Source organism: Camarhynchus parvulus, chromosome 13 (genome assembly GCF_901933205.1).
Source record: "Camarhynchus parvulus chromosome 13, STF_HiC, whole genome shotgun sequence".
In the NCBI taxonomy this organism is placed as follows: domain Eukaryota; kingdom Metazoa; phylum Chordata; class Aves; order Passeriformes; family Thraupidae; genus Camarhynchus; species Camarhynchus parvulus.
In genome coordinates, this window is record NC_044583.1 from 8,147,385 (window position 1) to 8,163,297 (window position 15,913).

Genomic DNA, 15,913 nt, shown 5'->3' on the forward strand with positions numbered 1-15,913 from the left:
CAGAAATGATTTTCTGGAAGAAGAAATTATTGAGGCAACGCTTCTGTTGACAAAAGTAGTAATTACTTAAGAGATGCTTGGAAACGCTGCTCTTAACTCTCTGGAAATGTCACTGACAGCTTGTTTAACAATGAAGATACCTCCTGAAGCCCAGGTAATTATACACATCTCCCCTTGACACTTTTATTTTTGACTGCCTGTGTGACAGTGCGAGTGAGCAAACCCCAAGCTGCATCTGCTCTCGTGCACAGATAATCTGGGCTGTGGCTTTACACATCTCTGTGTGAATGAGGTTAACACACAACTTTTCTCAGGGAATGTTTTCATGGAATGTCACATATGCCATTTACTAACCATTCACCTGAAGGATGTGGGTCTGATACAGCTCCTCATAGCCGTAGGCATGACAGGTGTAATTGCCCATATGAATTGTTGTTACCTTGGTGATGTAGAGGGAATCATCTTCTCCAAAATCCTGAATGGAACAAAAGACAGGAAAGGTGCCTTATTATTCAGTAACAATATTTTAAGCACTACATGAATGGATACTACCTGTTCAGAGGTTTTGATAGCAATGCAGCCTGGGGACACAGCTTGAATTTTGAACAGTAGGCTATAAAGTTCATAAATCAACACACAGGGAGAAAATGAGCAGCGATTTAAGAGTAAGGTAAAGTGACTCATCTGAGAATATGAACTTTTGTGCTTTGTTGCTAACAAGGTGCTTTTTGCACATAAAAAAGATGGTCATTTCCAGCTGTTTAATTTATGGGGGAATTTAATATCTACCTGTTAACCTCAGATGCATAAAATGCTAACATTTGGGTGGGTTAAGATTTCCTTTATCTGTGCTGGTTCTTAGAAAATGCACTGCAGCCTTGAGACCTGATGAAAAAGAACTGAAGCTCTTTTTTACTTATCTCAGATAACATCCTAGGCAGGAGACAAGGAAGAAGACAAAAAGCCTTTTCTCAAACATACCTGTTTAGTTCTGTAACTGCTTAACAAGTATCTTTCTTCCTCCCCTTCATCTTTTTAGACATGCTCTTGCATTGTTTCAATTTTTGCTTACAGACGGGAAGGATCTGAGTTATTTGACACATTTTTGGCACTTGATTATGCTGTACAAGCACCCTGCTTAGGAATTGATTTAAATTCATTTTTTATTTATTAATTTCAATGTTTATTTACTGGATTATAGCTAAGAGAATCACAGCACTGATGGCTAAATGAAGCAGCTTCTCTTGTTACTCCACCAACCTTCAGACTCTCTTCAGCTTCAGAGTGTTTGTGTTTCTAGGCAAACTGAGGAGGATACATTTTGAAACAGCTCATGTGCTGAAAGATTTTTCTGTAATCATCCTCAGGTGTGAAGTATGTCAAATTGAACTCTTTGAGTAATTTAACTACAATATTATGGGAAAATTCAACTTTCAGTCAGGGGGGCACAAACCCAGTACAACAGGGTGAATGCTGCAGAGCGGTTCTGCTTATGAAAACACAAGGACTTGTTTTCAAAGCTCCAAAGTGCAGCTGGAAGCCAGCCTGCAGCCCAGTGTGTGCAGCGGGGAGGTGACAGCTCACTGCCTCCTCTGCACGGCAGAACCCACCAGGGGGGCAGATTAAACAGGAACATCACTTTGATCGGCTGGCTCGGAGTACAGAACTTGGGTCCTCATTTCTTTGTGCTGGAGGAAGGGAATCCACACACACAAGTTCTGATGCTGCTCCTTCCCTGCTGCACCCATGGCAGCTCCAGCACTGTAAGGAACCATCCACACCCCTCTGCTGCTGCCAAGCCCGGCCCAGGACTCAGAGATCACAGGCTGGAGCTGTTTGATCAGCACATGGGCTGATTTCTAAACCCAAACCTTCTGGGGCTCCTTACATCTCACATTTCCTGCCTGTTCAGGGTACATGTGCTTTGCCGTTTGAACCTTCCTTTCCAGACACCACACTTTGAACATTTTTTGAAGGAAGCTGTGATTCTGCAGCAGACGTGCAATGCCAGCTGGCACCCTCCAAGAGAAGTACAAAACAGCCCATCTCCTGCAGTATGGATTGATCTGGCACTACTTCTGTCAGCTCAGGAACCTTCTCCAAAACCCTCTGTCTGGCATTAAGAAGCATATTCATGCCTCACCTCTCAGTGGCAGGCCAGCACTGGCAGAGGGGAGAGAATTTAGAGAGCTTGCTTAAGTTTTTAGACATGTTTTAAGGCAGGTTGAAAGTGAGCACTGAGAAATAAAGAATTTACTGGTAGGACACAACCCTTCCCAAAGCACAAACCTTCACCTGAGAGGGCACAGACACACCCACAATCATAACCTGGTTCTGCTGGCTGTGCTGCTCCCATGGGCAAATGTATGAACAATTACAAAGAATCAGAGTAAATCCACAGATTATCTGATTTCCATTATCTATATCATTATCAAATCCATTATCTATAATCAAAAGCACCTAAGATATTATTGTCACCTTGGTGTCAGGCATCTATGCTATGGGATAAGCTGGTTAAGTTTTCCAATACATTATTACAAATATCTACTCAAAAATCCCCATTTCAAGCATTTGCCTGTTTTGTGGTCAGTTAGATCTTTCCTGATGGAAAGCAAAGATGCATGAGTAACTGCTAATGGAAAAGACACCAACCCTGTTCAAATATTTGCATGAGATACAGAAAATTATTGCACTGGAGGGGACTTAATAACAGTTTTTGTAAGTTAAAAGAAACTAAAATTGAGTTTAGATTAATAAAAGCAGGATGGCTACTTTAATAGAATAATTTAGTCCAAGGGAGTTGTGGAAAAACAGGACAATATAATCTTCTCTATTTAAGTACATTACTTCCTTTAAAATATCACAGAAAAATATTCTGAATGCTTGGTTTGTGCTCTCTAATTGTCTTTTTAAGGATGATCTGTTTTTTCCAACACATACAAATGTATTAATATAAGCAAAAAACCCTTGCACAATTGAACAGGAGTAACAATATTGTATTATTAACTTCCTTTCCAAAAGTGTTTTTCTTGAAAAGTGGGGCTTATACTGGTAAAAGCACAGTTTGTGACTTTTAAAATCTATTTTCTGACTTCTAGTGTTTGAAGAAAGTTATCAAAGATGATTTAGGTCAGCACCATATCACCATGTCAGGCATAGAAGGGAATTATCAACCCTGTATTAGAACCTGCACGCACAAAAAATTCATATGTAACTACACAATTGTTAAGAATTGAAAGTGTTTAGGAGTGGGAAGGAGAAAATGATTGTGGCATTAAATGTTTAACACTGAACTTTTTGTTGCTGCAAAAAGTAGACTGAATTCTCTAACAAATTAATGACTTTCTGTGTGTTTATTGCAGCTCACGGTTTTCTCCAGTGTTTCCCTGTGGATATAGTTAGTACATTAGGATTGCACTGTTACATTTTATATCTATGGATGCATTCTTATGCACAAGCACTTTCTTTGTGTATTTCATAGGGGTGTTTTTGGAAGTGCTGTAAAAACCCAAGCCCAGGAGCATTAAGAAATGATGAGTCTTTGATTCCTTAATAGCCTCTAACTTCCCATCCTGCAGTCAGGAGTGCTGTGCTGCAGTTGGAAGCTGTGAGACGTATTTGGGATGTGTCCCACATCCCCCTCCATGCTGCAGGGCCCCTGGGAGCTCTGAGGAGCTGCTCACAGGCCCCTGCCCTGTGCTAACAGGGTGTGAGTGAGCACTGACAGCTGCTGAGCTGCTGCTCTGCTGTGCCTGGCATGTGGATGGGGTGGCCAGAGGGAACCGGAATAATTCACCACAGGAAAAAGCAGAGGAAATAATTTCACATATTTTGACTCAGTTCAAATGGCTTTTGCTTGTTAAGCCAGTTCTCCAAGTCACCACAAGCCTGAAAGCAGACAGAGCAGAACAAAAACATCTATAAAACTGATGCAACATAATTCTTCTCTCCCCAAATCTATCCCAGCTTCAAAACAGTATTTCAGGGCTGTCAGGGAGGCTCAGCAAGGGCTGCACACCCCAGGGAGCTGTTACTGCCCTACTTGACCCCAGTAATGCCCCACAGTGAATTGAAAAGACATTTAAATGTATGATCCCATGAAGAAAAACAGGCAATCAGTAGAAAGGCAAAACCAGCAAGTTCTGAGATATATTTTGGTTTTCCTCATTTACCTGGAAGGTGAATTATCATGGAATCATGGAAAGGTTTTGGTTGGAAGGGACCTGTAAGATCATACGGTCCAACCTCCCCTGCCACCTTTCACCAGACCAGGTTGCTCCAAGCCCCATCCAACCTGGCCTTGAACACTTCCTGGGATGGGGTGTCTCTGGAATGGATGTGGGTGCTCAGGGATGGGGCATCTCACCATTTTCTTGTGAAGAGGAAGAAAGAGAAGTGATGAAACTGGAGGGAGTACCCATCTAACCCCACAGAATCATAAGCCCTGCATCAAAGCAGCCAGATAAGGGCAGGGTCACCTCTACCTTACGAATTTCATTATAAAGTAGTTTTTTGAATAAAAATAATTCAGAAAGTTATGCTTATAATTTCTCATAATTGATAAAGGCAACTAGTGGCAGCTGATAAATTGACTTCTCTAGCAGTTCGTATCACTTTTTTTCTCCCTTTTTCAAATAAAAAGTTCTCTGTCCTTCATTTGCTCCTTTCATGTCTTGCATTTACCATTCAACCAAATGATTGATTAAATGACCTCAGAATATGTTTTAACTTTTCAAGATTTAAAAAATGCATCACCCTGCATTTTACATTGATAACAGCTTGGTAATCTATAAAATTTTAAAAAAAAAGTTGCTCTAAAAAAATAACAAAGCAGATCCTAGAAAATGGATATATACCTTTTTTTTTGGTACAGTATTTCCTTTCCTTTCCATCACTACTGATTACCCAAGGCATTGGTCTTTCCAAACACAAGATTTTTCATATTTATTTATCCCATTCCCATTCTAATGCATTCCCTGGTCATGCACTCTGCTGCAGTTCAGGGACACCGTGCTCAGAGATGTGTAAAACATTGCATATTACTTGTAAATCTTGTTCACATTCTGTCTCAAGTGAATTCCAGCCTGTGATTGTAACAGCACAAATCTCCTGCTCTGACACCCAGGAAGGAGCTGGCAGAGAGGAGCCACATTAACCCTGGATGCTGAGCTGGCTGTGATGCCATAGGGTGAAGGGCACTGCCCCCCACCTTCTGCCTGTTACAGATTTTCATGAAGCTTTCTAACATGCCTTAGGGTTGTTCCAATATTTTAAATCCTTTAAATTTTTGTCAAAGTTTCTTGGTTTTCAGAAAGTTCGAAGAGGAATGAGCACAGATGCTTATTATTTTTTAGTTAGCTTCCAGTTTCTTGAGAAAAAACACTCAAACGACTTCAAACCATAAACAGGAAGAAGAAACAGGTAAGTCAATCCCACTGACATGAAGGCAGAGATTCCCCACATCCCCCCAGCTCTCAGGGAGGGCACACTGGCACCAGCCACCCCCCAGTATGGCACTATGGGTGGCACACTCCCCTGCTCAAGCCATTTACACCCACAGAGTGATTGAAATCCATCCAAGTCAGATATTGAATGCTCCTAATAAATACTGGGCAGGAGGGAAGCCCTAAAGACAGTCAACACCCTCTCACCGTGATGGTTTAAAGTGTTCATAGCAGAAATAATGGCAGAGGGAATGAAGTTCCCTGAGTGGTTCCTCTCTCAGGAGATTTGCTTTCCAAATACTATTATTACCCCTACTACTACTAACAATAATTCACTTCATTTTTAACCCCTTCCATTCCAGGCCTTTCCCAAGCCCAAGGAAGCTGGAGACCTCAACGTGGTTTCAGTGCCTACTGACACAACCAGTCCTGGCAAAGAGGGCTTGGTGGTGTCACCAATTTTCCACTAGAACCCCAGAATGGTTTGGGTTGGAAGGGACCTTGAAGCTCATCTTGCCCAACCCCTGCCATGGGCAGGGACACCTTCCACTAGACCAGGCTGCTCCAAGCCCCATCCAACCTGGCCCTGAACACTTCCAGATGAAGAAAAACACCATCCTGATCTCACAGTCATCAGCAAAGCAACCTGTATTAACTAGTTCACACTAAAAAAGCTTGCCTGATCCTCAGTGTCCTAGAAATCTCTCTCTGATAATGTTTACAGGATTTTAAAACAAAATGTACCCAAGCATTTAATGAGATTATTATTATGCAAAATCTACAACAATGGCTATCACTTTGGAAATGATTTCTCCTTGCTAATGAAATGCCTCTGATCTTTTTTACAATAGATTTATGAGTGATTCATATAAAAATAATAAAAACTAAATTAATCATGGGTCCTTAAATCACTTTCTTTGATGCTTTTAATAATTCATTTCTAGAGACAAGCTGAAAACTTATGCTTCATTAATATTATTTGTTCTTGGTTTTACACATCACTTTAGTCATTTACATGGAGAGAAATTCAGCCTTAAGCAAATGCTAGAATACTGTTGCAAACACAGCCTGATGGGGCATTAATTTATCTTTTCCTGTTTTTCTGCTCAAAGAATTTAACATAACATGCTGCTGAGTCAAATTTTTTTTTTTGCCTTGAAAATACGGACATGAACTTCCTAGATAGTTGTGTAATTATAATATAACAAAAAAATGGGTGAGTTTTACATCCTGAGAAAATCCGAGTAAACATAACAAGGAAAATGAATAGTAGGTACATTCCTCTAAAAATGCAAGTGGATACAATTTCTGTAATCTTCATTATGCCAAAATGTGAGACTATATATTCAGAATATACTGTCAGTAGTAATTTTGCACTTAACCTCTATTTTAGAGCCTGTAAATGCATTAAGAAGCTATAAGCAATTTCATAAACTTTGATTTGAAAGAGAAAAAAACTTGGTTGTAAATACCTAAATTTTTGTAACTTGCTTCCATCCCTGCATTACTGCAGTATCTAGGATGGCCCAGGGTTTGATCATTTTAATGGCCCAAATTCTATTAGAAGGGAATTAATGGGGTTATTCACACATGAGCTTTTTATTATTTAACAGTGAATCTACATTAAAAGCATCAACAGGAACACATTGTCTTCATACAGACTCTTTTAATGAGAAAATTAATCCCAGTGACTTGCACTTTAAAGACTGGCTGTTTGCTTTGGGTTTCAAATATTATACATGGAAAAGGGACATTTTCATGAGCATGCATGAAATGTGACTCAGGCAGGCACAGCTCTTGTAAGGGCCATGAGATGCACATGGAGGTGATTTCCCAGGGGATGGGGAAGTCCAGCAGCCAAGGCTGTGGTCTGGAGCTCTGTCCTTGTCCCTGGGTGGGATGTTTGGAGAGAGCAAGGCTGTGCCATCCTACCTGACATCAGCAGAAATTAAAAACTCTGTATTTACACAACTTATACTGTGTAAATATAAATATATAAATTCTATTTTTGAACTAATGACCCAACGCCAGTGTGAGTTAGAGTGTACAGATTAAAATGAAATGAGTAATGAAAGACACTAATGAGTTTAGGCTATAGCTACCTGCACTACACTTGGTAAATCACCAAATTCTTATCTACCTCTTCACCATATCTGTTTTCTTATGGTAACCTTCTCTTTCACCATCCTTCTGAAGGAGCAACTTATATTTATAAATTATATCAATTTACACATGTTTCTCTGGAGATAATGTCAAATCATGTGAAACAATACCCTATAAATACTATATGCATTTGACTCTATGAGGAGTTTATTTTATTTTCAAATTGAGGAATGCTTTCATAATCACATACTTGAGAAAACGTATCACTTGTTCCTAGGAGGCAAAAGTATATTATTTTGAATGATGACACATTTTAACCACTTCACTTTTGTAGTCAGAAATCAATTTATAGCTACAACAAATTTATCAGTTTCAGCTACATTATAGTTATTTTCTGCATGAGAAAAGTTGATGTGACTTTATTAAAGTGGAACTGCAAAGGGACTTCTAATGGATAAATAATATGGATGGGTAATTTATGGAGAAATAATATTTTTATGGTAAAAGCAATCTTAAATGTTTGCAAGAGAAACTGTTTAATTACATGTACCATTAGGATGGCTCTTTTGCAATAGCTATGTGACAACTCATTAACAGAGCTCCCATAGACAGGACATGACAAATTATTACTAGTTGCTTATGAAAGCTTCTGATTAAGAGAGCAATGAAAAATTATAAATATTTTGTTGCCAATCAAGATATCACATAAAAGTGATTTAACTAATGCAGTCAAACAATGAGGCTTTATAGTAATTTTAAATCTTTCAGTTCTGTGCAAATTTAGGCTTATCTAGTTTTTTGATGACTGTCTTAGTCCCTCCCAGTATTACCCTGGAACACAGGTCACCTTCTCAGATCACATTTGACATGACTCTGGAGAGAATAAAGCAACAAAGGACACTTCAGCAAAGCCTCTCCTCTGATGCTGTCACACCTGGTTGGTAGGATTCTGTTTTTTTCAGACTTGAGCTTCTAATTTCATTTGATTTCTTGAATTAGCATTTAGAAGAGAAAGAGTTTAATTGAAATATAATACCAGGACTTTTCCAAGTGTGTGACTATCCTGTAGGTCTGTATGTGATTAGCAACGTGCCAAGAGCAGGGAGGATTTTCTTGAAGTTAAAAAGGTACAATTAATCTCCTGTTGCACTTCCAATTAGCCAAATTGCCAACCTTATTGTGAAAAGCAGAAATGCAATTGAGTTTCTGCTTGAGGCGTACTAAAGGAAAACTGGAGTAATTTAATTAACTGCCTTCAAGTACATTAAGAAGCACACTGCCTTTACTTTCTGCTGTCAGTGCCTTTAAATAGATTATTGTTTAATGTGAGTTTGTGTACCCAGGTAAGGCTGAAGCTTTGAACTGTCTGCTGCCACGCCCTGACCTGAGCTGTTTGGTGTTTAGGAAAAGACCAGGATGAAGAGAGGGATGGAGCACCTCTGCTATAAGGGAAGGCTGAGAGAATTGGGATTCTTCAGCCTGCAAAACAGAAGGGTTAAGGGTGACCTAATTGTGTCCTTCCAGTACCTGAAGGGAACTTACAAGAAAGGTGGAGAGGGACTTTTAAACAAGGGCATGTAGTGACAGGAGAATGGGGAATGGATTAAAGGAGAGTAGGATTAGATTAGATATTAGGAAAAAACCCTACCAGTGAGGGTGGTGAGGCATGACACACGTTCCCCATAAAAGCTGCAGATACCCCATTCCTGGAAGTGTCCAAGGCCAGGCTGCATGGAGATTTTGCAGCTTGGTCTAGAGGAAAGTGTTGCTGCTCATGGCAAGGGGGATTGGAACTAGATAAGTTTTAAAGTCCCTTCTAACCCAAATCATTCTGTGGTTCTATGATAAATAAAAGGTAGCATTCAGCAGCTTTTATTTATCATAAAGGACCACCCCCTGCTGCCACCAATTGCTTCAGACATGCAGGTGCTCATCCTCAGTAGCCAGAGAGTGGACATGCCTGAGCTCAAGCATCCTACATAACACCCACTGTGGAAGAGGGAAAATAAAAAATGGCCAAATTGTGCCTCCTCAAGCAATCAGACCAGAATACAGACAGCAGTGTATATACAGAACATAAAATATTTACAGAGTGTAATTAAAGATGAAAAAGTTGTGGAGGTGTTCATTAGACTAGAAAGGTTGATGTTCACTAGTAGCAGGTGTTAGATGACAATGTGATAGAGGTCATAAACTGATATGTGACACATTAAAATTGAGGCACAAATCTTGTTTTTTCTCCTTGTAACAATCTCAGAATGGTCTTCTGGTATAGTTTCTCAGTGATAAACTAGTTGAAACAGATCAAAAAGTGATGTTTTTTTGCTGTATTACACTCCATGGGAGTGTTGAATCATTCAGGAACCAGTCAGCTCATGTGCAAGGACATAACTCTGCCTCTTAACATAGAATCAACAATGAGAAACAGAATTCCTTATAAGCAAACCAGAAATCCACTTGGGCCGGTGCTGAATTATGTGAGGAACTGGCATTTCAGTCTGAAAATGCATTCAATATTCTGTTTAAAACAGTAGGAGCTGCAAATGAACCTCAGAGCCAAGTGCCATCATTCCTTCAATAATGTGTTTCTACTCAGGTTCTTGAACTGTCATTTTGTGTCCAGTTCACACAGGAACTTTAATTCTTTAAGATGTCATCATAACCAAAATTTCATAAATGTAAACTAAATACATGAAATTTTCATTATTTTTGGCCAACAAATCCTAAGACCACTCTTTAGCCTTCAGAGGCTCTGCTGCATTTCCATGTCAAGCTCAAAGCAGTAACAAGAAATACAAAGAATTTAAAAAGATACTTGCTGTGATGAAAATAAAAAGATGTTTAGATGGCTTTAATTACTAAGTTTGTGCACACAGTGATTGCCTATACATGGTGCACATGATTCTTCTGCTAAGGAAGAGTCAACAAATAAAGCAGTGAGATTCTGTGTGTATTTCTGTCCCGTGCGCTGTAATTTCCACATTTTACTGCAGAAGAATAAACCAAAGATTTTTCCCATTTCAGCAATCCTGGATACACAACAATTTAGGGAGCTATAGTATTGACTGTAACAACTCTGAACTGAGTGGTTATCAAATTAACAAGAACTGAATAAAAATATAAATCAACTCTTGCTGCAGTGTAATTAAAATAAAACCTGATTTACCATATACTTTAATGAAAAGAGAAATGAAATACAGACCATATTTTTTGTACACTACTTTCCACTCTCTCTGTAATTAAATGTTATTAAATAAATGAGTAAGTTTATACCATCATTCAGGTATTGTCTTTACTACCAACTATGACTCAGAGATCAGACCAGCACTGTGAATTAAAAGAGATTCATCTTCCTTCCTGTGAGGGCATCACCACACCCTGCTGAATAATCCCATTTTTAAACTGCTCCTCAGAAATAACCCAAGGAATGAGAGAGGAGAATTGACTCAAAAGCAAGAGAAACAGGAGGATCAGAGATAAAAATGGATTATTTGGTTTAAAGAGAGGAGAGACTGATAGCCACCACAAATGTTTTGATTCATCTTCTTGATGAACCTGTTCCACTATACTGGGAAAGACACCCCTGAGGAGTGAGTGGTCTGTAGAACTGTTTTCCCCTGAGTTTTGAGGTCTCTAGAGCACAGGTCCAGACCAATGAAAGAAGCACCAATGAAAGAAGCATAATTTTATGTAACTTATTCCAAGTACTGCTGCACATACACTGCTTTGCTTTCATTCCTGAGACATATTCACATAAAACCTAAATATTGCACCAGCTTCCGCTTCCCATAACAATAAGACAAAAGCTGCACCCTTATAACCACCACCTGCTAAAGGAGGCCATACTCAAGGTTGTGATCAGACAATGACAGGAGAGGCTCAGGACGTACGTTGATGTCCTCCAGGTCGAGGAAGTTGAGCACGACGCCGTTGCGCTTCCAGACGATGGGCGGCCGCAGCGCCCCACGGATGCTGCACGTCAGGACAGTGCTGAGGCCAACGGTGATGGTGGTCACAGTGACCCTCTGCTCCTCGGGCAGGCTCAGCTGAACCACCTCTGCAAAAGGCAAGAGAACAGGCACAACATCAAACACCACACAGGGAAGCTGCTCCTCTTCTCCCCTCTCGGACTTCCGTTCTCATTCTGGGAATAACTTCAGAGGATTTTGGCAGGGAGATGGGGTACCCATGCTATACAAAGAAAAACCCCATCAACAATAAAGCCAAGCAAGAGACAAATTGAATCTGTCTCAATCAAACTCCCTGCCCCCCTTTCCTGAGGCACCTTAGCTGTGGCATGAGGGCACTATAATGGTCAGCTGGCCAGCCTGGCTGCAGCAGTTTATACAAAGCAGCCAGCAACAGGAGGACAAGCAAAGGCTCTCCAGTTTGAGATCATCTGGGCTTGTTTCTCTACCACACTCCTCTCTACAACACTTCTCACTCTGCTACCTCTCTTTGGTAGGAAAGCCTCTCAAAGGGTCTCCTACCAAAAATGGTACCTCACAAGGTACCATTCTTGTAACTTTTAAAAGGTACAAGAATGAGTCATGCTTGTTCCTTGAGGAAGAATTAAGGTCAGACAGCTGCCACTGAAATATAGATAAACCTAGTTTCAAATTGCCCAAACACTGGAAGTTACCAAGCTTGAAAACTTGTTTACCAAACACAGCTACATATGACACCTGATGTCCTAAAATATAAAAGCTTTCTAATATTTTACTTAAATAAAAATCCTAGTTATTTTGACTTAAGTGTGCCACACACAAGAAACTCCTGCCATCTCTCTGAAACCACACTATGTCACACCATTTTCTTCTGGCCACTGACATGAGATGTGGCTGCATCTTTTGCCATGTGTGGTCACACAGAAAGGTCAGACCTGATAGCAGAACTACCCTGGGTGCAGATTGCCATTATGTAGCATTTTGGCAGCAGTGACAGTGACCGGGCAGTCAGGTCACATTGTCCAAGCTCCTGTAGCCACAGCTTTGTAATTCACAGGATGGCTTTTGCTTCCTCTCATTCCCAAGCTCTGCAATAAGAAAACTGTATTGCACGTAAATTGTGAAGACTGGTTTTTCATGGTAGTGGTCCATTGAGAGGAACAGGGAATGTTCACAGCTCGTGTTACTTTGCTTCAGCCAACTCCAAAACCTGGGCGGGGAATGAAACAACCTTTCCCAGCACCAAGGTTCCTCCTTCCTCATGTCTACTGGTGACAAAAGCAGTAAAACAGAGATTAAAGAGAATGATGCTGCCTCACTCAAGGCCATGTGCTTTGGGAAAAAAAAAAAAAACCAACTCTTCAAGCAGTGGTGACACTCTAAAATGACATACAGGGATCAGGTTACTCCCTCCCATCAACTGGTAAAGTTACTCTTTATATCCCATCCACTTAACTCACAACTCAGTCATTACACTCCACACAAGATCTGAATGTCATTTGCGTGGAATGAAAATGAAAAAAAAAAAGTATTGACATTTGTAAGCACAATTTTCCACCTTTTCACATATTATCTAATTGAAAAATTGCTTTAACATCTCTTGAGTAGCAAACCTCTTAAATCTGTCACTAAAATATTCAGTGTATTTCAGCAGCCTTGGGCAGCCTGGACAGACTCAGTGCTCTGGTATAGCAACTGATTGTGAAGAATTAGTGCAAAATCTGCTTGTGAAAACATACTCCAACAGCTCAGCACCCCTACTCTTCTGCTTCTTCCACCTAAGTGAGAAGCTAACGTGCCACAAAGTGTTCACCACTGTGGATCTGAGGCTGATTTTTGGCTGCAGGGTCCATACAGCATTGATGTGTCTGCCAGCAGTGAGCACTTCTCCCACTTAAAATTCCCAGTACTATTTCAGGAAGCTATTCCAAATAAAAGGTAACTACAGTTTTGATAGATGGTTGATCAAAATTAAGACTGTTTGACCAACGTGGTGCTACTATTTGTGTTATGATGGCTCCAGAGGCATTACATGACAAGACTGACAGAGTCTGACCATCAAACCTTAAAAATCAAAAGGGGAGATGAAGGAATATTGGGAAGAGAACATCACCCATACAGATCACTGAGCAGGTTAGCAACTAAGCTGGGAAGACCTAACATGTAAGTAAATCACACTGCCTTCAGGTACCTGCTGGAAGAAATCAGGGATGTGGCAACTCAGGGGCAGTGGGCCATAGGAATCAAGATGTCCCAGGGAACCACTGAATGGTTTGGGCTGGAAGGGACATTAATGACCATCTTTGCAACCCCTGCCATGGGCAGGGACATCTTTCACTCGACCAGGCTGCTCCAAGCCCCATCCAATCTGGCCTTGAACACTTCCAGGGATGGAGAGTTCATCCCACCACCCTCATCATGCCTGAAGCATGTAAACAGCACATAGGCACTAAAAATGTAGTTATTTTCTACATAATGAAGAGCTTCTTTTAATGAATAAAATATTTGGAGTGCACTTGACAGGATAAAGAACTGATAATTACAATAATTTGTAGCATGCAGTAGGGCTAATGAGGACATCTCTTCTTGAGGAGAAATGAAATAAAGGGCCATTCATTTACAAGAGAATTGTTTTTTCATCTTACTGCTGTTTTCCTTAATTCCCTCTGCTGCTTTTCATGGTGCCTTGAGTTCCCTGGCACATGCTGGGCTTCCATAAGCTCCTTCTTCAGCAATGGTTTTTCAGTGCTCTCTTGCAGTGGAATTTAAGGCTTCCTGCCCATCTTGCAAACAATTGCTAAAGAGGCTTTGGCTTTTGCTTTTTAGAAGCACAGTAATGAAAAATACATTAAGGTTTAATTAAGAAGACACCTTGTCCAGCTGCCATTCTTGGATGAACCATATGAGGCCAAAAGATGAGTTTTTTTATGTTAAAGCATGTAATTAGCACAGACCACTTTAACATACAAACACACTCCTTTTTAGAGTATTTCTATGGAGTATATTTGACAGCATCTTATTACCAGTACATTTGAGGGATTCTAATTAACATCTAAAAGCCTTTCTACTAATACAGAATTATTTTGTGTGGTTTCAGTTATTGCTTTTTTGCTTTCAATAGAAAAAGATTTCCTTACACAACCAGGTGTATTGGGGAGGGAACAGGGTTCTCTAAGATGATGTGAGGGCTGAGTTTTTAAAAACTCTTTTAAAAGACTCAATATTGTATTAAGTTATAGAGCTTAGACACAGCTGCTGTTGGTTTATGTTCAAAAATTATTCAAGTCACCATAATGATTTTGTGTAGAGCTTCTAGATTAAGTATTGAACACTGTTCATTTTATTTTTAAAAACCTTTAGGAGATAAAAGGATTTTTACCATGGGTATAAAACTGAACAGAACAAATAGACAATATTCAAAGGGTGCTCATTTGCAGAAGAAAACAAGCTGGAATAGAATTTGGTACTAAAATCAAGCAATGTTATGTTCATTTGGAAATCCTGCAGGATGAGGCATGCAAACAATTTTTCTACATTCCACAGGTTCAACCAGTATCAGTCCTTGCTGACCATGGTTACCAAGTTGTGTCAAACCTGATACTCTGGGATTTCAGCTGAAGTAGCTCCTCAGCTTATTCCAGCTGGAAATAAGTTCCTGTCAACTATTCTGCCATCAGAGAGAGATACTATCATCAGAGAATGGGATGCTATCATTCTTCACTCAATTTTTAATGGTTCCAGACAGTGGTAAAACCTTTGTAATGCTCCCCTTTAAAAGGGAATAGGTGTAAGCATGTGCCTGTGTATCAGAGGACCAGGATTAATCCCTGATCATGTAGATGAAAGACATCAAATATGGAACAAAATCAAGGTCAGTGAAAGGCAACCAGGACCCCACAAATTCTCCATTGGTGATGGCAGCAGCTCAGTGCCTGAACACCTTGTGGTTCAGGAATTAGGGCAGTGCCATCTCCAGACCCCTATTCAGGAGGGTAAGGGATCCCTCCCTGCATGCTGGGGGTTAGTGCCAAGGGGTTATTCAGGGGAGGGACCACTCTTGTCCATCCTGTCCCACCTTTCCTGCCTGGTATGATATTCAGCCCGAAGCACTGAGCACCTTTGGTGACCCAGCTGTCACCATCTTGATGTTCTCACATTAAATTTCTTGCAATACCAGGTCCCACGGTGACATGTGAGAATGTGAAATCTTAGTAATACCTTTCCTTGTAAAAAAGTGTCAAGATATTGCTGAACATTTTCCTCTGTCCCTCCTCCTCTCCAGTGTTATTTAAGGTGCTAAGCTGGAGTTACACTGCACCTCCACAAGCTCTGCATACTAATGCAGCAGGTATTACCCGTTGTGCTGGTTTAGCATGGAAATCTTTTCTCTGCTGTCACTTGCAGCCCACCAAAGGCAAT

General features: G+C 40.3%; 1 protein-coding gene across 4 annotated transcripts in view; it reads right to left on the bottom strand.

Annotated features, from left to right (window-relative positions):
- Window positions 1-15,913, bottom strand: part of FSTL4 (follistatin like 4) — a 220,281-nt gene that overhangs the window by 27,149 nt on the left and 177,219 nt on the right. For all 4 annotated transcript variants that reach the window (XM_030957556.1, XM_030957558.1, XM_030957555.1 and 1 more), the window contains exons 7-8: window positions 11,438-11,604; window positions 355-475 (exon numbers count right to left, since the gene is read on the bottom strand). In XM_030957556.1, the coding sequence (XP_030813416.1) occupies window positions 355-475; window positions 11,438-11,604 (288 nt within the window). The remainder of the gene's footprint in view (window positions 1-354; window positions 476-11,437; window positions 11,605-15,913) is intronic.